The sequence below is a fragment of the Octodon degus genome, unplaced genomic scaffold, assembly GCF_000260255.1.
Source record: "Octodon degus isolate 3935 unplaced genomic scaffold, OctDeg1.0 scaffold00227, whole genome shotgun sequence".
Taxonomy (NCBI): domain Eukaryota; kingdom Metazoa; phylum Chordata; class Mammalia; order Rodentia; family Octodontidae; genus Octodon; species Octodon degus.
In genome coordinates, this window is record NW_004524803.1 from 3,422,553 (window position 1) to 3,446,192 (window position 23,640).

The 23,640-nt window shown below is 40.2% G+C and overlaps 1 protein-coding gene across 1 annotated transcript in view; it reads left to right on the forward strand.

Moving 5' to 3' along the window:
- Frem3 (FRAS1 related extracellular matrix 3) overlaps positions 1-9,854 on the forward strand; it is a 60,287-nt gene extending 50,433 nt beyond the window's left edge. The window contains 2 exon segments of the mRNA XM_023705721.1: positions 1,369-1,518; positions 9,613-9,854. Of these exon segments, the coding sequence (XP_023561489.1) occupies positions 1,369-1,518; positions 9,613-9,854 (392 nt within the window).
- Positions 9,855-23,640: the final 13,786 nt, after the last annotated feature.

The window sequence follows — 23,640 nt, forward strand, 5'->3', positions numbered from 1 at the left end:
CCATAATAGCATTGGGTCTTCTGTTTAACTGGCAATGTCAGAAATTATTGACCTGAGTCCCCCACAGCTCAACATAACAGCATGGCTTTATTTTCTATATTTCATCTTGTTTTTTTTTTAAATAAAAACATAAGAGGGGGTATAATAAATCTGGAAAATCATGTGTGTCATATGCAAACAATAATCAGTAAATCCTGTGTATCAAGGACACAGTGGACTAGAAAATAGTGGCGCTGCCTAGAAAATCTCAGTGTGGGAGACGAGCTAATTGGTTGTTTTCATGGATAAGCAAATGGGGGGCTGCCTTGGGATTAATCAGTACTGATGGAGACTATCAAAGCAAAATGTGCAGAAGGGGTTGTCAGGGACCACCTTCAAGCCCTCCATGTAGGAGAAAGCTGGCATGAACTTGTCTTACTTCTTGTCCAAAAATGCCACCTAGAGAGAGGAACAACAGGGTGTCACCCAGTGCTAATGGCTGAGGATTAAGAAACCACACAGAATAGGATAGCAATGATTTTTCTTCCTCAAGAGACCACAGAAAGGCAGATACCCAGCTAGAGAAGTGACAGAGCACCAACAACCCACAAAGGGCACATAAGAAAGTTTTTCTTCTATTTTCACTGCCTGAGAATACCGACCACGATGAGGTTAGACATTGAGAAGGAACTTTCCAGTGGGGCATAGTGTCTCACACATTTAATCTCAGCACTCTGAGGGCTGAGACAGGAGGATGCCATGAGCCTGACCCTGGGATTAGCAAATGTCATGATTAAAAATCAACAGAGAAAAGGTTCCCTGACTTCCCCACCATCTTTCCAAACAATAGCTGACTTGCCTGAGTTACAGGTGGCAAATTGCCTCCTATTTACTTGACAGTGGGCTGGGGATATAGTTCAGCAGCAGAAACAACTGCCTGGAAAGCACAAGGTCCTGAGTTTGATGCCTGGCACCAAGAAAAAAAATAACTATTTACTTGACAGAAAGTTCTTAAGAGAAAAAAGAATGAGCAGTTTCAACTATCCATTTATTTATTTTATCTCTGAACATTTTCTGGCGTCAAAGTCATGCCATATTATTCCATGACATGGATTTTTAGGTGTTTTGCATTTTGCTTTGTTGTTGTTGTTTTGTTTTGTTTTGTTTGGGGGCCTTCTCTGGCTCTGAACTACATATTCAACAGGACCTGTGGGATCTGTGCCAGGTCTGACCTTTGTGCACGATGACCATGCACACTTGTGCACAATTCCCATGCATACCTGTGCACAATGCCCATGCACACCTGTGCACAGTGCCCATGCACACAGAGCTGGACGCAGCATGCCTGAGGAGGCTAAAACATTAGTCTGTCCCTTCATGCCTCCCTAGAGCCTACTCTGTGCTTTGGAGATGCAGAGTATCATGTTGATGAGCACGCCGGCTACCAGGAGGTGTGGGTCTGGAGAAGAGGTACCAATCTTTCCCAAGCATCATCCGTCACTGTGCACTCAAGGAAAGCAGAATGGACTCCAGGAGAAGGTGAGGAGGGCATAGAAAGGACCTATCATTATCTGAATACACATAAAATGGGTCTAGTCTGTCCAGTGCAAGCATGCCTAGTCTTTGCAGGCTCCAGTTTTAAGTTTCTCCTACCTGAGCACTTAGATGCTTTGAATTTTGCCCTAGTCAGCATTTCCATTTCTGGGATAAAAGTACTGGACAGTCCAACTAAAAGGAGGAAAGGATTAGTTTGGCTCACATTTTGGAGGTCTCAGTCCATGGTCCACAGCCTCCAGGGCAGGAACATCATGGCAGAATCTGTGATGGAACAAAGCTTCTGAGTTCATGACAGCTGGGATATAAAGCAGAGAAGAGGGCTGGGGAGGTAGCTCAGTAGAATAAGCACATGCGTGGCAAGCTCAGGATCCTGAGTTCAATCCCTGGTACCACCAAAAGAATAATAATAAAGCAGAGAAAGAAAAGCCAGAGAAAGGGGTCAGGGATAAGGCACAGTCCCCAAAGTCACACCTCATGCCCAACCCAGACACACTCAGAAGCATGCTCTACTAACCACCTAGGCATCCCTCAAACCAATCAAGATGACAAGATTAATGGTGAGCTATATCTAACAAATTATGCTGTGTAGAAAATAAATAGAATATTCACATAATAGCCTTTGTAATTCAACCACGACTAACTTGATAGTCACAGGCTCAGATTAACTATCCAGTGTTCAGAATATTTGTAGATTCTGTCACTGCTCATAAATAATATGGCAGATGAAGGAATCCCACAATGTCTGGGTAATTCCAACACCTAGAGAAATCCACTTGTGTCTTAGACTTTTGAAGGGAAGGAGGCTTTCACTTCTTTTTTTAAATTTTATTGAGAAACAAATAGCAATAAGACAGTTTCAAAAAACTGATTAATAGGACAGTTTCAATAATTAATACATTGTTATCTTCTTAGTGGTTATCCATAGTACAAGATGCAGACAAGATATTCTGTCCAAACACTATTAGTACAAATCTTTCTTCTCATTGAATTAAGAGAAAGTAGCTGTATATCTATCCTAACTATTCGGCATATACAGATACAAAATGGTCCTTCCTTTGTATCCCTTTTTTTTGTTTAGTCTTGTCAGTGATGGGTATTCCATTGTTATCTGCATACTATAGGTGTGTGAATTCAGCAAAACAATCCAACACAGTCTGGCAGTCCACAATAGTAGTGGGTTATTCACAGAGGTTGTTGACTGGAGCCTTTTACAGCTCAGCATATTAATATGGTTTTACTTTATATACCTTGTTTTTATACTTTTCTGCTGGATGGTTAAGACCAAGATAAAGCAAGACCTATATAACAAGAAATGCTTTCACTTCTGACTCTTGGGCATTCTCTTTGTCCTGCAGTGTTACATCCTCCTGTCGCACTCATCTTGTGTTTCCTGGTAGAGTGGGAAAGTCTAGTTGCCAGTGAGGTTGATGCTTCTAAATACTACTTCTTTAATACCATATCTTTTCCACCTTGCTAGCTGTTTTACCAGAAAAGTAAAAATACACCTAGGACCCAACAGCAAGAGAGGGACCTCTCCACCTGCATTGAGACTTACATTTTCTCATTTTCTGCTTGGGTCTTTTGGTCTCCTGAGATGTACAGCCAGATTAGCTCAGATCCAAAACTAGGGATATTTAATTCCTATATTAAAATCCAACAATCTAAAACATTTATTTCTCAAAATGTGACTCCAGTCTCATCATGTATCTTGAGTGGGTTAAAATAATAAAAATAGACATTTTGTTCACACATGGAAGAACTGGCATGCTATAGCATTTCAGTCAGCATATTATGGGATATTGCACATGAAACCATTAATAATTCTTACTAGTTTTTGTTTTCTTCTTTTTTTAGTTTTCAGAAAGGGTCATTTCTCATCCTATTATGTATCCACAGAAAACATAGAATAGATCGTTTGGTTCACTGGACTGTTCTTTGTATTTGGAAAGAGAAATTTAAATTCCTTTGAATAACTTGCTGTACAACATTGATGGCAACATGTCCACTCTCAGGTAGGAATGGGCATGTAGAAATATTATTGACACTTGGAGAATGGATTCACAGATTTAATCAGGAGTGAAGAAGAGAGGACAATTTAAATTTTATAATGTATAGAACCTAGTAAATATATAACATCTGCTTAGATTGCTTAACAATCATTTTGTATTTTAATTTATTATAATTTTCTACAATAATAATTATAACTTCTAGGTACTCAGTGCCTGTTCTTTGCCACAAACTTTGTTTGCAACATCACTAGATTATCTATAATCTTTGTGATGACCTAATACTATAGGCTAGAATCAATCCATCCTACAGCTGAAGAAATAGAGATTCAATAAAGTCACACAATTTGTGCAAACAAGCAATAGAGCAAGATTTGAACCAAAGTGTATTAAATACAAAATTCTGTGCATTGTTCTCCTGCCTTAGCAAGTTTTACCATAACTTCAATTTATTTTCAATTGATTCCATTATGTGATGACTTTTAAAAATATTTTTAAACAATTTCACACTCAGAGAAAAATCAATAAGTATGGTGAAGCACTTTTTCATCTTCCAATAAGAGGAAATGGCACAAGTTCAGTAGCACAGGAGGATACAAAGTCAATACCCAAAATGCAATAGCATTCCTCTACACAGATAACAAGCACACTGAGAGGGAAATTACAGAGACAATACATTTTTACAATAGCACCCTGGATAAAGAAATACCTTGGAATTAATCTAACTAATGAAGAAAAAAAGATCTATTCAATGAAAATCACAGTACTTTGAAAAAAAGAGATCATAGAGGATTTCAGAAAATGGAAAGATATTCCCCGCTCCTGGATAGGAAGAACAAACATTGTGAAGATGGCCATACTCTCAAAATTGCTGAACAGATTTAATGCAGTCCTTATTAAACTACCACCAACATACCTCACAGACCTAGAGAAATCATTCCTACAATTTATTTGGAACCAGAAAAGACCTAGAATATCAAAGGCAATCCTGGTCAACAAAGACAAGACAGGAAACATTACAACTCCTGACTTGAAATTATACTATAAAGCTACTGTGATAAAATCAGCATGGTATTGGCAACAAAATAGACCTAAGGATCAACAGAATAGATTAGAAGAAGCAGAGGCCTCTACAAACACACTCAGCCAAGTGACCTTTGAGAAAGGGGCCAAACATGCTTAGTGGATGAAAGATAGCCCCTTTAACAAATGGTACTGGAAAAACCGGCTCTCTACAAGCCAAAAACTAAAACTTGACCCAGGTCTATCATCATGCACTGAACTAAAGTCAAAATGGATTAAAGATCTGAACATTAAAGCAGAGACACTAAATCTCTTAGAAGAGAAAGCAGGAGAAACTCTTGAAGACATAGGGGTAGGCAAAGAGTTCATGAGCAAAAAATCAAATTGTATGAGTAATACTTGAAAGAATTAAAACCTGGGACCTACTCTTACTGAGAAGTTTTTGCACGTCAAAAAAATTACCAACAAAGTGAAAAAACAACACACAAATTTCAAAAAAATCTTAACTAATTAACACTTAATCAGAAGTCTGCTCTCTAGAATTTATAAAGAACTAAAAAGCATTAGGGGTAGATGACTCGGTAGAGTAAGCGCTTCCCTGGCAAGCACAAGAACCTGAGTTCAAGCCCCGGTTCCGCCAGGAAAAAAAAAATTAGGGCCCCCCAAATTTAAAGACTCAGTCCAGAAATGGGCATCTGAGATGAACACACACTTCTTAGAGGATGAAATTATAGAGTAAATATATAAAAAAATGCTCCACATCACTAGCCATCCATGAAATGCAAATTAAAACAACACTGAGATACCATCTCACACCAGAAAGATGGCTATCATAAAGAAATCAACCAACAACAAATAATGGAGAGGTTGTGAGGAAAAGGGAGCCCATCTCCACTGCTGGTGGGAATGTAGACTGGTGCAACCATTATGGAAATCAGTGTGGAAACTCCTTAAAAACTAGGACTGGAAATCCCATTCAAACCAGCTATCACCCTACTGGGAGTTTTCCCAGAGGAAATGAAAACATCACTTCATAGTGATATATGTGCACCTTAGTTTATAGCAGCACAATTTGTGATAGCCAAATCCTGGAAACAACCAAGATGTTCATCACCTGAAGAATGGATGAAAAACATGTGGTACTTTTATACAATGGAGTATTACTCAGCTAAAAAGAATGATAAACTCAAAGACTTTATATTTAAGTGGATGCCACTTGAAGATACACTCATAGGTGAAATAAAACAGACCCACATGTGTAAATATCATATAATCTCCCTAGTGTAAGAAGTCAACAGAAGAAATAAAACCATAAAGGTGTAACACAATTAAAATGAAAGGGAGAACTTAATGATTAAACAATGAAGACAGGGCAAGGAGAAAAGCTAGGCAACATGACAGAGCAAAGCCATACATTTATATGCCAAAGATGGTTAAGGTATTGATCCTGAGAATCTTCAGCAGGTTTTTGAAACTAGAAGTTAATTGGTAGGATTCTAACCCTCACTAACTATATATGCTGATACCTGTGAACTAAGCAACTGCACTGAAGATAACAATGTGTAATACTTGGGTAATGCCTGGAACGCCCATCATTCTGGTTTTCTAATTATGTACGGATATTGTTTGTCAAGTAAACATTTCTTTAAAAAAAAGGTGAGTTAATAAATGAAAATAAAAGACAAGAAAATATGTCATAGGACTGTCTTGCTACAATGCTGTATATGATTAGATTTCTAAATTTCTGTGTAAAAATATGTAATTGTTTATTCCTATTTTTCAAAATACTTTTTTAACTTTTTATTTTCTTTCACATTCTGTAGGGACTTAAAGGTTAACATATCAATACTTGATGGAAGATATCTGTTCCATGCTGTGTCTAAGATGTTCGATGTTCATAGAGATAGTGAGGGTAAGTTCAACTGCCTATGTTATAGGGTAATAATATCATTCAGTTTCTCTTCTGGAGGGTTAACAACTTAAGTTTGCAGACCAAAAATTGGAGAAAAAGAAGGGCTGCAAGGACAGCCAACATTTTGGCCCAAGCCTACCCAAGTCAATGAGGACTCAGGACATAAGAGAACCTATACCGTAACATCCTGTAACTCAGTTGTGTCCCAAATTTACTGATCAAGGAGATTATGGGGCCACAGAGGTAAGTGATCGATGATGTAGAGTGTGCCTAAGGCTGATCACATGGAGAGAAAATATTCTCTCAGGCTTTTACAGAGAGCAAATTTGTCAAGCAATGTGTCTTAGTTACTCTTCTCTTGTTGCTGGGACAAATACACGACACTCAACATGAAGGAGGGAAAGGTTGTTTACCTCACAGTTACTGGAGGTTTCAGTCCACACTCAGCTGGCTCCAAGGCAGAGTGGCACAGGGCAGAGGGCAACCTTTCATGGCAGCAGCAAAGAGCAAGAATTCAAGGGAAGGGTAGCAGCTCAAGCAGCTAGCTTCTCTTCCCCCCTTACATTGTAATGCAAATTTCCTGCCCCAAGGGCAGGTGTAGCATCCATACCCACAGTAATCAATCACAAACTCCAGAGGCTGCCCCAAGACTGTGTGAGGCTTTGGGGGGACACTATACAGAAACCATAACACAATGTCTGTGACTCATCCACATGGCTGACACTGGCAGAAGATCCACAAACTGCGGTAAAGGGATTCAGGACAAATCCTGAGGGGATTTGACTAACCTTGTCAGATACAAAAGTTACTTTTCTTGTTATATAGGTCTTGCTTTATCTTAGCCTTCAACATCCAGCAGAAAACTATAAAAACAAGATATAAAAAGTAAAGCCATATTAATATGCTGAGCTGTAAAAGGCTCAAGTTAACAACTTCTGACATTGCCAGTCCTACGGATAACCTACTACTATTATGGACTACTGGACTATATTGGATTATTTTGCTGAATTCACACACCTACAAAATTTAAATGGCAATGGAATACCCATATCTGACAAAACTAAACAAAAGAAGGGGAAACAAATGAAGGACCCTTTTGTATCTGCATATACAAAATAGGATAGACATACAGATACTTTCTCTTAATTCAATGAAAAGAAAGACTTGTAGTAATAGTGTTCGTGGACAGGATATCATGTCTGCATCTTGTACTATGTATAACCACTATGAAGACAGCTATACGCAATGTATTAATTATCGAAACTGTCCTACTAAGTGGGTTTGAAACTGTCTCATTGCTATTTGTTTCTCAATAAAATTAGTTTTAAAAAAGGAAGGCTTAATGGTTAAAATTATCTTTGTGTAGAATTTGTATTACATAACTACTTTTTATTTGATTTAAATAAATGTTTTGAAAATATAAAACTAAAAGAAAAAAGAGGAAATTGCCACTAAATTTAGAATCATTGCTCTGAGAACTTAGAGAGCAGTTTCTACAAAAATTTCAGACTACACAACATGAGCATAGATCAGTGAACTAACTTCATGCATTTCAGGAATCTAACTCTCAGCCTTTAACTTCCACCATTATACTCAATTCATTCTTCAGAACAAATGAATCCAGTCCAGAGTCATGTAAGATATTTAGTACCTTAGTACCTGTGCCTGACTTCATTCTTAACAACTACAGTGGTTCCCTTGTCTTTTCTTAGCTTTCATCTTGATGTTTTGAAAGATCACAATCCCTATTTTGTAGCATATAGAATGTCCCCTCAATTTGAGTTTATCCATTGACTTCCTCATTATTGGATTCAGCTTAATGTATTTTAGAAGGCCATAAATGATTCTGTGCTCCTGCTACATCCTACCAAATGGCACATAATTTCAATCTATCTCATTATTGGAGTGGTAGTAAGTTTGACCATGTGGATAATATGATATTTGCCATTATAAAGTTATTTCTTTTTTCTTTGTAATTAGTAAGAATTTATAGAGAAGTATTTTGAGGCCATGTAAGTATTGGGTTCCTCAAATTATTTCTACATGTATACCCCTTGGCAATTTTTGTTTTCTTCCACTGGTTCATCATTGTCGCCTTTGATGACTTTTCAAGTAAGTAGCAAAGAAATTATATGATCAGATGTTCCAAGCTGCAAAAATGATTAATAGCCAAGATAATGATTAAAAAACCTGCATGGCTATATAAAATCAAGCAGAATATTGTAATATTAAACCAGAAGCCTGGCATGTTAATGAGTGGCACCTAACTGAAGTCAAGTTCATTAGAGTTAGCCTCAAATTTAATGATAAAAACAAATCCTTTCACTTGAAACTTAAGCAGCCTTGAGAGACCAAATAGATGTGATCTTTTAAAAAAATTTTCATTAATTTTAATGAGAAAGAAGTAGCAATAAGAGTTTCAAAACAGGTTCGTAGAACAGTTATAAAAAACATTGCATATTGTCTTCATAGTAGTTATTCAGAGTACAAGATGCAGACATGACATCTTGTCTAAATAATATTACTACAAATCTTTCTTCTCATTGAGCTAAGAGAAAGTAGCTGTATATCTATCCTAACTATTTTTTATATACATATCCAGTGTGAATTTTAAACTGGAGTTCTGTGTTTCTCTCTGTATGGGAACAATTTTTGGAAAGCCTGGTTTCCCAAAGGGCCTGGAGCTTTGCTGGCTTTTCTCCATTAACAACTCATTCATAGATACACAAATCATACACCTGAAAGAATCAACTGTACTTAGAAAACCAAGGCTTTATGCTGTACTCACGCATTAGTGTCCATATGAATAAAGGAGAGAAAAAGAAGCCTTCTAAAGGTGGCTTGTGGGTTAGTTCAGTTGTTTAAGCACCTGATTGGGCAAACCCAGGCAGGCACAGGGGACCATAGTTCAATTCCCAGCTCCACATGCATTACCAGACTGTGGCTACAGCCATGAGATTAGCAACAACATGGCTTTGGGAGAACAAAAGAATCCCCCTTTCTAGGCTTGAGCTCACAAAATACAAATTATTCTGACAGTTCTGAGTACAAAAGAGGATAAATTCACCCATTTTTCTCTGGGAAAAAAGTTACAATAAGTCCAAGTCTCATTAGTGTATTTTCACTCCCTGTTAGCTGAAATAGATTATGTTGGTGTCAGCCAAAGTCTGTACTTTGCCCCTGGAGCACACATGCAGACATTCCAAGTGACAATCCTTGAAGACCAGGAGCAGCCCATCCTGGAGGGTTCAGAGAGGTTTGAATTGCTTCTCTGGGAACCTAGAAGTGCAGTTCTTGGAGAACCAAGTAGAACCACTGACATCATCAATGACGCCATCACTGACTGAAAGGGGAGTGCTTATAGTTCCTTGGAGTGAAAGACTTAAAAGAGAAACAATAGCCAAAACATATCTCCTAACTCTACATTTTTAGAACTCAGTAACTCTGGGAAGACAATGAAAGTGTGTTGTCATTGGTGTTATATTCTGATGATATGTACAAATGTTATTTGTGTAGTTGCATGGATATAGAAATATACATATGTATAATGAGAGGATTGAGCCTATAAAAACAGGAAACATGCTCATATTGCCCTTTTTCTCTGCTCTTTTACTTTGTTTCTAAGGCCAGTGAAACCCACTTTTATTAATTAAATCAATAGCTGAAAACAAAAATGACTGATGAGTCTTCATTGACTGGTGGTAGACATGAAGCTTCTTACGCATAAACATGAGCACACAGAAGAGAGTCAATTCTGTTTTGTTCTGGGAGTCATTTAATGAGAGTGCCCTGACTGAAATTTGCAGAAAGGCACAAGCTCCATCTTGCCAGTTGTTCAATTTCCCTCCACAAGACTTCCCCCACCTTTTTTGCACCTTTTTGTAAAAAGCCTAATAAACAGTAAATTGATGAATTGATAAAAGGTGAAAGAAAGAAGCAAAGATTTGCATAGTTTCCAAAGTGCCCAATTAGTCTTTAACTGTTTTTTTGATGCACAATGTTTATACCTATTTGTATCATGTAAATATCACTAATGTCACATAAATTGAGGCTTACAAATTATAAGACACATCTCTACGTCCCATCATTATCTTTTAGCTATTTCTTGTGCATGCCTTCATTAAATTTGTGCCTCAGTTATGACTTAACACATTTGCAAGCCAACACAGAACTTAACAGAAATCATTTCAAAAATTTTTGCCCAAAAATAATGAGGATGGGATAAGAAGACTCCTGCCAGAGGTGACCTGCATAGTTAGGTTTAGAAACTCTTGTCTTCTACCAGTCAGTGCTTTGCTTCCCTGCTAGATTTCAGTTTTCCCAAACAGAGAAAAGATTTTTCTAATTTACCTCATAATATGTAACTTTGCTTATTCCTTTGAAAAATGAGAAAGTTGGGGTCAGCTTGTAAGATCCCTTCCAGTTCTAATTCCTGTATGAGGCCATATTCACATATTCACCTTGTAATGTGCCCCATTGCCAGGATCAAAAAACCTCTTAAAACTCAATTAAATCCAACAAAATTTTATTTGGGCTTTTCAGACAGGTCTTCAAGACTCAGATCCTATAAAAAATGTTTGAAAAGGGTATTCACAAGTGAGGCTAACTCTCAGCTCTACCCAACAGGCCTCCTATACACCAGGAGTCAGTCTGTCATAGATCTCCTGCTGAGTACCATGGGGACAGTCACACTGTTAGCTACAAGGGAGGAACCACAAAGGATTCTGTTCTGAGTTTGGTGATCCCACTGTGAGTGTCTTTCATAAAGTCACTCTCATTCTCTCACACTGTATTTTTGCTAAAGGGCCTGCCTTTAGAAGAACAAGGTGTTTAAATATTTATCTTGTTTTCCTGGGAACACTGCAAACAGTGCTTTCTGTTCAATCTGTTCCATCTACATTTTCCTCCTAGTAATACAAGCTTAAGAAAATGATGGTCTCTAGGCTTCAAGACCAACTGTATTCTAAATATAACCTGTAGTGTATTCGATAGCTGTGTAATGAAATTGATCTAGTGGTCTGAAAAAGTGAAAATATTCCTGATTTCCTGCCCAGAATAGAATCATACACTTTGGAAAACTGGCTTCATTTGCCATTCTTTATGTACTCTCTCTTTTTGCTACAAGTTTTATAGAAAATTAAAAATACTAATGCTTCAGTCTTCTACTGAGCTGGAAAGCTTAACAGAGATGCATAAGATGCCCCAAGATATTGCTGCTACTGAACAAACTCTAAATGGAAAGGTGGTGTATATTTTGTCCCAGTACCCAGGGGGCAACTAAGGAGTCCATTTACATGTGAATGAGAATGACAAGCAGCTACAGACAGCGATTTACCTGAGCAAAGAGGGCAGCGGTAGCTTGTCAGCATAGTTCTTCTGCCCAAAGCTCAGCTCACAGTTATGAACTATGAGAAGCCTCCAAATCCTGATGACCGCACAACTGATTGCCATATGAGGCTTCTAAACCTTGCTTGGCACTAACAAGGATGTTGGAATGTTGCTCCCTCTCATCTTGTTTATTATGACCAGCAGGAACCTAAGTGCGCAACTTTCACCAAATGTACTATCCCTTAAAAAAAAACAACAGTATGAATTCTAACTGGTCAGCGATGATGTAGCTATCGCAACCCTACAAGTAAATGCCTGGAAAAGCTGATAAATTTCTGGTAAGAGAAATTAGATTTTGTGTAATTTACTTCCAAATTTACTGTGTACTTATGTTGGTAAATATGTGTTCAATAGCACATGATTGCAATTTATGCAATTAAAAAATTAATTAGGTTATAATGACATCACTCTGCTCTATAATCACAGCTGTCACAGCAAATCAGAGAGTCCTCAGGAACATTACTCTTTTTTTTTTTTATAGGGTCTCACTATGTAGTTCAGACTCGTAGTGATTCTCCTGTCTCAGCCTCCCCAGTTTTGGGATTACAGGTGCACCACCAGACTCGGTTTCAGGGGCTGGCACCCTGCACCCACAGTTTGGGGGCCAGCATGGCATGTGGAACCAGGGATCGAACATGGCAACTACATGCCCCAAATTTTTTGTATTATATTCTTTACACTGACATATCTCAGCAAACTATAACTTCTGAAATTGAGGCCCTGAATTTTTCTTAAATATTTTACATTTTCATTTTCCAACTTGTGCCCTATTTAAACTGCTTACTTAAGAATATAAACATATAGGGCACAGAAAGTGCTCAGCCTGCAGTCAGAATTATCAACTATGCTTAAAAGCCTTAAATGAAAAACCTTTTAATGTCTCAGATGATCTGAATTTTGCAGTGAACGCTGTAATTTTTAGAACTGAGATTTTAATCGCCTGATTTTGAGAGAAAAAAAATAATAGGAGGACTCTTACTTATTTTCCAATAAAGTAGCTGCTGCACTTTCCAAGTTTTGCATGCCCACACAGTGAAATGCTGTCTTCTCTGACTAGTTAAAAAGTGCCAACCAAACCATCCAAACTTTATGTCTTAAAGAGGAACTACAAAGAAAAGAACACGAACGCTGATGAAACAAACTATAGTTTTAACTGGTTTATAATCTATTTAAAGAGCACATCTGACACATTTTTAAAATCAGCCTATTTTTTCTCCCAGAAGCTCTGTGCGCTATGTCACCCAGTGAACAGATTCGGGGGCGGAGGGCTTGGAGTAGCAGCGACCCCTGAAAACTGCTCACCCCCAACTACCTATAAATTTAGACCTATGAGGCGCTAGTGACCTGCCACAAACGTGCAGAAAAGTGTTATTTATGAAGAAACGACGTTCTTTCCAAGGTTATCTCTCTTAGTTGCTCCAGATTGAGGATTTTGAAGGAAAATCGCAAATGAACAAGTAGGATTTAGAAAGGAGGTGTAGGTACTTAAGACTGAAGATTCGGCCTGGAGCCATTTACCTTGTAACCCCCAAAGAAAGTGATAAAATGAACACGAACTCTGAATATTCCTTGGGCGTGGGGCGGATTCAAAAGGTCCCAATCTAAGACCTTCATCGATACCTCTGCGAGAGAGTAAAGAAAGGCCAGATTCACACAGTGCGCTTTCAGGACCGCTGTGGGTTGGGCCCATGATGCTATGCCCAAAACCGTCATGGGCCCAACCGCGCCCTCAAGGAAAGTGGGACAGGGCAACGCCGGAAGTGCCTGCTTTTACCTCCAAAGGGCACTTTGGCTTCCTAATTTCTGAGACCCTGCACTCCAGGAGCTCGAGGGCAAGGGGTGGACATGCCAGACGAGGTCGCTGCTAGAGCCCGCTCACGAGGGTCCCCAGGGCCAACCTCTAGCTGGAGCGCGCAGGTTCCGGCTCGGCTTAGCGCCAGTGCCAAGCATGCTCTTCGCCACTCTTCTGGTCCACTGCTCCCGCCTCAATTCTCCTCCTGCTCCAGGCCAGAGTCTCCACGCTTGATTCCCCCCGCCTCACCCATGGCCTTTGCGCATACACAAACCCCAATCCGGGGCGCGCAGCCAAGGGCCACCAGAAAGGGCTCTGGTGGGAGCCTCGGTTGGGCAGGGCGGAGGCGGCTGCGCTCCCTTGGGGCGATTCCTGCTGGTCACAGCCTCTGGGTTTACCATAGTCTGACCCCTACCGCCGCGCCCCGCTGGGGTGCAGGAACCAAGGAAGAAGTCCCTACCGAGCTTCCCTGGGGGCTGAGAGAGACTCAGAAATTGATTTGGTTTGGCCAAAAGCGTTTAGGAGGGGTGGGAGGGTCGAAGAGGGCTGCGGCCAGGCTGCTGACGGCGACCCAGCTCAGTATCCCAGAGAGCAGGGAAGGTCGGACCCGCGGTTTGTGTGTGAACGCTGCCAGCAGCTGCCTGCAGTCCCGCGCTTGACCGCTTCCACCCTGCCGGCAAAGCTAGACCCTTCCCCAGGCGGAGGACCTACTTAGAAAGCAAAAGGGTCCTTGGAGCTGGGGTTGCTCAGGGGCGGGCTGGGGCGTGAGCAGGACTGAGCCCTTTCTTGCTCTTCCGTCCCGTGCAAAGTGGCTTATGATAAGCTACGGTCAGCGCGCTGCTGTGATAAAGTGTGTGGAAGCCGGGTGGTGCAGTAATTATCCTGTCTGCCTGAAAAAAAAAAAAAAAAATCGGTGAAACATAGAGAAAAATGTTTTCTAAAAAGCGTATTTTTACCATAAAGAAAAACAAGTCTTTTACCACCATAGAACTAGCACACGTTATTCGCACAGTCCTCGAAGATGAGCTCAGGTTGACTGCTCCAAAGCCCCACGGCCCGAGACAGATGGGAGAGAGAAGCCTCGGCTCGGCGGAGGTCATCCTCCGGCTGAGTCTTGGGCCCTGGGTCCCAGGGACCGCGTGCAAGGCGGAATTTCAAGGGGAGCTAGATCTACCCCCCTCATGCTCCAGGTCCCCGGCCGAGTTTCCGTGGGCCCCTTCTCATCTGGTGGATTTTCTAACACAGTAAGAGGAAGCTAAGTCCCCGCGGTCGCCCAGCCACCCTTCCACCAGGTCCTTGACCCGCTGCTGCTGGCGCCCCGGGCTTCGGGCTTCGGAACCGAGGGCCCTTTCTGCCGCTCTCTGTTACAGTTTTCCACTCGCCCTGAGCCCTAGAAGAGCAGGACGAGGCCCGGAAACCCTTTCCTGTCGCCCCTTCCAGGTGGTAGGCAGTGGCCCCAGCTGGCCCTGCTGCGAGAGGTTCCTGGTCCTCCGCAAGCCCAGGGGCCCTGGACCCGGTGCTGCACTAGTGGGGCTGTCTGCAGGGGAGCGCGCCGAGGAGGGTGGGCACACTCTAGGAGCCAGGGTCGCCCTGGGGCCCGCAGTCCAGGCCCAGGAAGTGCGCAAGAAGGGAAGCTTCACTCCAAGGTAAAAGAGCCCCCTCGGGGACTTCTTTAAAAATCTCTCTCTCTCTCTCTCTCTCGAGAGAGAGAGAGAGAGAGAGAGAGAGAGAGAGAGAGAGAGAGAGAGATTACTGCTACATATTGGTCACAGTCATTATAGGGAATTTGTACTTGCACATAATATATCTTTATTATTTTTTCCGTTCTCTTCGCTCTCTTCGCCTGCCTTCAATCCTTTTTCTCCCATTTACAAAAGCTTTGTTTCCACTCTTTTCCTTCCATTCTTTTTTCTTCTGCCTTCCCTCCCTTCCGTTCCTTACTGCCTTGCCCCTCTTCTAATTGGAAGTTGTTCTCGCTTTTTCTCCTACAGGGAAGGAGGAGGGTACCACCTCGCTCTTCCCAAAGCAAAGCTCAGGTCCTGGAGGAGAGAAGAGGAACTTTGCTCTCAGCCCGCATACTGACAGATTAGCCATACGCGTAACTTTCAACCAAAACACACCCTTGTTTAGTGCTAAAGCTAAAAGCAGTCATCGTAAATTAAGTGTCTTTAGGCATTGTATATAATGCCCTGATTTGTTAAATGGAGGAAAAGGGATTTTTTTCTGGAAAAAAAAAAAGAAAAAGTCAAGTAATCACAGTGGTTTGGTTTTGTTTTCCTGTGAGATTAAAGAATAAGGGCACCTCATGCAATTAGGCTAACAGAGAACACCATCAATACCCAGGTAGGTGCAGAGAAGCCATTCAGCCCAATTTTAAATCAATTCATCATTTTTATGTAATTGATCAACAGATGCCAAAAGACTCGGCTTTCCTACCCTAGTGTGTTTATCCCTATTTCTGAGAGGGACAAACAAAGAGAGGTTTGTCCTGTTTTATTCTCATTCCAACTTTCCCATCAAGAATTTGCAGTTTTAATATGGCATTTTCTGATGACCAAAGTTTTGGCAGAATGAAATCTAGACTTGTATGTTGCACTGCGTGTGAATGATACGCTTAGCAGTGATAAACCATTTCTGGTTTAGCTGACATAGTTTTCCTTCAATATTCACGTGGCAAGAAAGAAGACATATACGACGCCCTAGAAACACATAATTACACTGATAATGTGAAAGTTGTATGCAACACAACCAATGCGAAACAAGTGACGTAGACTGTGAACCATGCGTGATAAATTGTATCAAACTTTCACTCCTGCATCCCTGGGATGAAGCTTTCTTGGTCACCATACATGAACTTTTTGATGATTTGCTGCCTTCTCTCTGCCAGGATCTTAGGATTTTTGCATCTATGCACATTATGGAGAGTGGCCTATCTATACTCTTTTATGGTTGGGTCCTTTTCTGGTTTTAGAATCAAAGTAATCATTGCTTCTAGGAATGACTTTGAGAATACTGCTTCCTTTTTCATTTTATTAAGGAGTTTGAAGAGTACTAACATTAGATTTTCTCAAAAAGTTCTGATAGAAGTCGGCAGTAAATCCATCAGGACCTGGGCATTTCTTAGTTGTTTTGTTACTATTTCATCATTGACTGATACAGATTTATTAATTACCTTCCTGGTTCAGTGTTGGTAGCTCATATGTAACCAGGTATCTATCCATTTCTTCTGAATTTTTTTCATTTTCTTGCAGTACAAGTTCTCAAAGTAGTTACCAATGATTTTTTTGAATTTTGACAGAATCCCCTATGATGTCACCTTTTTTATTTCTAATTACATGGAGTTGGATCTTTCCACATTTTGGTAAGGATGACTAAGGTTTTGTCTATTTTGTCTATTTTTTCAAAGAACCAACTCTTTCATTCATTGATTCTTTGCAGTTGCTTGTACCCTCAATTTTATTTATTTCTGCTCTGATCATTATAATTACCTTCATTATGTTAGTTTTAGATTTGAATTGTTCTTGTTTTCCTAGGGCCTTGAGGTGCATCATTAGGTTTTTGATTTGAACTTACTTTACTCCTGATGTGGGAATTTGCTGCTATAAACCTCCTGGCATTATTATTTGATTCTAGAAACTGTCTAATTTCTTCTGAAACTAATTGATTGTTCAAGACAGTGTTGTTTAATTTCCATAATTTCTGTGCTTTCTTTTGTTATTGATTTCTAGTTTCATTGCACTAAACTATGATCTAAATATTTCTTGCTAAAACTCAAAATAAAGCAATAGATAGCACTTGGAACAGCTGAAGGTTGATTTGACTAGTTGTACAATTTGAAATTTAATGTTAATATTTACTATTTGCAAGTTGGAGAATTATATTTTTGTTAGTTTATCTTTAATTTATTTGAATATATCAGAAAAAGTTAATTAATTGTTCTCAGTGTCAAGTTCCCAAATACACTATTGGTATGAAAATATTTCCATACCAGATGGAATCTCCTTTATTCTTCTTCACTGCTTAACATTGAACCCAGTACTTCTGTACGAGCTACAACCCCCAGGCCTTTGTCCTTTATTAATTTTTTTGAGACAGGGTCTTACTAAGGCACTAAGTTATTCAAGCTGGTCTCAGATTTGAAATTATCCTGCCTCAGCCTCCCAAAGTGCTAGGATTACAAGCATGAGTTTTATAATTACAAGTATGCACTGAACTTCAGGAGGAATCTTTAATAATGCAAAACTCTCGAGTGATCAATACAATTGCTAATTATAACTTAACAGTTATTTAGCTGTTCTAGATTCTGATTTATGAAAAGGAGGTATTTATTTGTACTTCAAGCTTTGGGGTAGGGGCTGTAGCTCAGTGGTAGACTGTATGCATAGCATGAGGTTCAGTACCCAGCATGGTAACAAAAAGTACTAAACGAATAACATACAAGCTTTGGCTCATAGCCATGGTCCCTATAGCACACCCCTCAATACTCCTTCCTCTGACAAATTCCAAACTCTCCTTTTACCCAGTTTGCTACAAGCAGAGTGCTTCTCTGTCAGTGACTTTACCAAGCCCTTGCTTTCAAAGCCCCATCCCATTCAGTGGCTGTTGGCTAAGCCACTCTGGACACTCCTGTGATTTTAAAAAGGCTACCATGGTAGCTGAGGCAGAATGGCCAAGGGATGGAAGGGCCACATGGCCAGAGTAGCCACCTAGGGGGTCCTGCGGTTGCCTTGATTCCTCCTGGACATGCTTTTCAAAGATGTAGTAGCAGGAAAGCCAAGCAACTGCTTCATTTCTGAGAGCAAAATGGCAGTGCAAAGGTCAGAGGGCAGAAAAGCCTCAAACATGAGCAGGAAGAGCTGCTGCATGGGGACTAGAAAAGATGCTCTGAATATGGGGAGGCAGTGCCACCTACAGGCTTGTGCTTCAGCTTATTAAGCCCATGTAGGTGCCAGGCCCATTTTCTCTCATCTTCCCAGCACCTTTCGGAGGTCAGTAGTATCCTCCCGTTAGTACCTGAGAAAATTAATACTGGGACACAAAGCTTAGCTTTTCTATTTTATAACAGAGACTTTTTCATGAATACTAAACAAAACTGGGGGTGGGGGAAGTAAACATAAAAATGTTTATACGACCACATGGAACAATTAGAGGATTAAGTAATACCCAAGCATCCAGTCTGAGGGATTTCTCTCTTAGTAACTCTAGAAATAAAATTATTGTGAGTCTCTCAAATTAACTGGTAGTGTCAGCGAGAAAAAGCTGACATTCAAGCTGATCTTTGAACTGAGATGCAGGCACAGGCTCTACCTCACCAATTCATGCTGACATTTGAACAGAACCAAATATAAAGCTTCTTCAAATGTTGGTGACCTCTACTGACCTGTTCAAGGGACCTGTTCCCCCAAACTGCCCAGAGGCTCAGACTGCCCCGACCTCTCTCTTACAAAACAGCTTACCTTTTGCCAACACCAGCACTGGCCATCATTCCTCTAACAAATAATGTAACTGCCAAGCCCTTTTGTGCTTTTGGATTTTAAATCAGCTTCTATTTTCTTTAGGCTTCAAGACACATAGTAAGGATCTTTGAATTTGTGCTTCCTTAGTTTTAACCTTAGTTAGTCCCAGATAAATGTTATGCTCTTTATTTCTTTTTTTTTTTTTTGGCGGAACCGGGGATTGAACTCACCAAGATGAGTCTATTCTTGGCTGGAAGTAGACAAAAAGTGGGGGAAATGTAATGCAGAACAGAATTTTTCTGAAAATAATGAGAATAGTAATAAAAATGGGGAATAATGCCAACCTGAATTTCTAGCAGAGCTGGGTATGATAGTGCATGCCTATAATCCCGTCTCTGAGGAAGGAGGGTTGCAATTTCAAGGCCTGCATGGGCAATTTAGCAAGATGAGGTCCTAAAATAAAAAGGGCTCAGTTTGTAACTCAGTACAAAGGGCCTGGTTTAATCCTTAGTACTGCTACTAATTGTTGTAGTAACCAGCAGTCCTTTCAAAACTCTTACTGTCTTGCTCAAAGAATTGGATAGACCACAAAAAGAAATGTTAAAGTTGAACCTTTAGTAATGATAAAAAAGGAAGAAAAGAATTGGAAAAGAACTATTCAAAAAAAAAAGTGCCCTGAAGAAAGGAAAATACATGTCCTGCATGCAAGATGGGCCACTGCAAGAGACCCAAGTGGCCAATGGGAATAAAGCTAGAGTCTTGAGGAGCTGCAGGCTGTCTTGGTTTTATATTAGCCTCCTGATCTAAAAAAAAAAACAAAAACAAAAACAAAAAAAACAACAAAACCTACACATATTGCTTTGGTGTCCATTGCTGTGAATGGCAATGACCTGCTTATAAGACATACTGCCTCTAGAAGCTTTAGAATTACATGCTTGTACTTTATAAATTGTGATTACTAGTTATCAAGCTCCTTTCTTTCCATATTTTTGTATGGGCAATTAACACTCAAAAGGCTTACTTGGAATACATGTAAATATTTAGCTTTTTACCTTTTATTAATGTCAACGTCCAAGTAAGGGCTCTGCATTCTGCTTTTTGAGGAGAGGTCACTAAGAGAAGGAATTTAATGTTCCAATTTCTTGTTGCAAGTTAATGCCAGACATATCAAACAATTGACATTTAAAATAACTTCCATTTGTAGAAGTCATAGGTACTTTTATTTTTTAAGTTTATAAACAGAATTATATGCTGACATTCATGATACTATAATTAATGCAATATGGTAATAGCTCAAAGAAAGCAATGACATCTTTCCTAAATGTATAAATTTAAATGTCATAAAAGTCTTTTTGAATATAGCAATGTGACATCTAGAAATAGATAACAAGTAGATGATACATCTGACAATCATTGACAACTCTTTGGAGAACTATATGTATTTCTTAGCATCTGTAGGTGTCCCCTCCAGGTTCTCATGTTGGTCCAAGAAGTCAATATTTGTAATCCTAAAGACATGTTATTGGAATCCCACCAAGCTAATTCCAATCTACTACTCCCAGTGCAACCCATGGTGAAAGTAAAGACACTAAAACATATTTATAATTATTGGGGAGCCAAGGGGCCTTGAGTTCAGTCACAAAGATGGCTTTCCGGAGCAAAGAGGCTGATCCAGGGCTGCACCCAGGTTTTATTTAGTGGAGGAGGAGTGACTTGAGGAGGAATGACTCAGAATTGTGGGAAGTAGGTGAGTACTGTGAGCTGAGCTAGGCCTACATCTACCACTGTCACATGCAGAGAGGATATGCAAAGAAAGTAGTTTGCATTATGCTACTGAGATAGTATCTAATGTTTCAGGGGTCTGGTGCTTCAGCTCTGATGTAATCTTTCAAGCCCCAGGAAGTCATAGCCTCTATCTCGAGGCTCGATCCCAGAGGGCTGCATGGAGCATTGGGCTCAGCATCCTGTCTTAACCAGGCTCACATTAGAGAGCAGCAGGTGTAGATTACAAGGGAAACATGCATGCCATCTTCAAAAACTATCACCAGCACCTCAGTTAGACCAATATACATTGCTTAAGGCCAATTGAAAAGGCAAAGAGAAGTCCTAGCCAGCTCTGTATATATCAATACAAGGAAATAGGGTCAGGCTCAGTCAAAATGGAGACACTTGCTCTTCTTTCAAGGAGAGCTGCTCAGGTGGTTTGCCACATGCATCTTTGTTTTTTTGAAGTGAATACAAATAGAGCAATGAGGACATCATTATAATACATAAAATACTGCTCACCAAAGTAGTAATACTAACCTTGTATCATCAAGATAAAGAATGGGAGAACAGATAGAACTTTAAATGATCTTCCTTTGGAGATATAATACAATCTAAGACAGATTTCAGTTTTGGTACTTCATTGTCTATTGAGATGGTAAAATCTCAAGAAATTATTTTTTCATTGTCTAAAATAAAAAGCAGGAAGTCCAGGCATATAGTTCAGCAACATAAGTGCCTGCCTGTCAAGTTCAAGGTCCTGAGTTCAATCCCTGGTAGTGCAAAAAAAATAAAATAAAATAAAAATTAGGACAAAAATTTACCTGCATGACTTCAATATTGAGCAAAACTGGCAGCCCCACCTATATCACTCTGAATGCCTCCATTACAGTTACCGTGTGTTGGTTAGATAATAGCCTCCCGCAGCAGTGTTGTTCTGACCGTAGTTACCACAGTGCATTAGCTGAATAATCACGCAAAGCACACACTTCACTGCTAATTCTTCATGCCCAAGTCACTACAGGAAGAACAGGTGCATACCAGTGACTAATCACAACACCTCTTTCAAAGTCAGTTGGTGACTGCTCACCAGGCACGGATTGTCTACTTCACTCACAGACAGGAAAGCATCCACTTGCGTTGTCTCAGGGGGCTCCTAGTGTAAACACTCTGGTGGCCTTTAGCAAAAGTGGGTAACTGAAGAGGGAACCCGCCGACATGCAAGTGCGGAAGGCAGCCAGTAAGGCTGGCACTAGCTCTGCAGTGTGACAAGCCAGCTGCACGCAGGAACGATGACAGCCTCTGCTGCAGGAGGCCCAGGTCCACCAGAGTGGGAAGCTGGAAGAGGAAGCTCCAAATGGAGATCAGTGAGGAGGGGGGTTGCCCTGAAAAGCAGGTCGTACAGGAAGCGGTGCTGCTGAAGTGAGCTTCTCATCAAGGAAACTCAGATTATAGCACTTCATGGCCCTGGAACTGCAAGTGATAAAATATTGGGACCTAATTTGAACTCAGAAGAGTTACAATTTCCCAAAGTAAGAACAGATGTTAGCTTTGTATTTGAGTCATATGACAAGAAGATAAGCATTATTTAAATTATTCCTGATAAATTTCCTAAAAGGAATTAAATGCTTTAATACTCAATTATTTCAATGCTTTCAAGTACAGTGTATTCTTGTCTTCCTGAATGTCTACTTACACATTTAGATTCAGTTCAATCATTACTTCTTAAAAAATATTTTTACATGGGCCATTACTAAGGATTGAATTACATCCACAGCCCTTTTAAATTTTGAAAGAGGGTCTTGCTAACTTAATAAATTGTCCAAGCTGAGGACCTTGTGATTCTCCTGCTTCACCGCACCCCCCCCACACAAAATGCTGAGGCTGCAGGAGTGGGCAGCTATGCCAGATGAGAATGCCCTTTTTCTATTGGCAAAAATAGTTAAATACTACTTCCCTGTATATTTTTGTATTGCCTTCTCCTTTCTGTTAATATTCTAGAGACAATGCAAATGAGGGAAGCCCTTTCAATAAGGTGCAGCCTACCAGAGAGGAAGCTAGGTATACTTTCCTCCCAGGAGGCAACTAATTCCCATGGGCCTAACAGTCCATGCCGCACTCCTGGTATGAGGAGGCTCTACGGAAGGGTGCCTGCTCCTTTTCTTCTGCTTTCCAGAGGAATTCCATGAAAGCTTTCATTCTCCCCACCCCTTGAGTTAGCTACTTAGGACCTATGCTTGCCAGCTGGAGGCCAGACCTGAACATATGTAAGTGAACACAAAGATAGCTAGCCCAGAAGAAAAACAAAGAAAATAAACATTATTCGTGAGCCCAGTGATTCAGTGACCTAAGTTAGTGTAATAATGATAATAGTAAAGGGGGACAAGAACTTAAAGCCATGCAGTTTAGGAAATCGAATTAGTTCATCAGGCTGCTGGCACAGGGAAGACAAAGTCTAACACAAAAGAACTCTGGGACACAGAGACTGTGCTCTGCCTTTGACTCTGCCTTAGCTGAGTCACTGCGTTCCTACCACCCAGGTTCACATCCTAAAGGAGGATGTAAGACCAGAGCCATTCATGTGCAGGGACCTTCAGGGCATACTACTAACCAGAACCTCAGCAGCCCTTTCTTTTTATCCTAGGAAAACAGGTGACACCAAAATATGGACCCCACAGCACTAGAAAAATGAAGTCCAAACAACAAAGCAAGGACATGGGATTTAAACCAAAGGCTATTTTATTAAACTCCCAGACCTGCAGT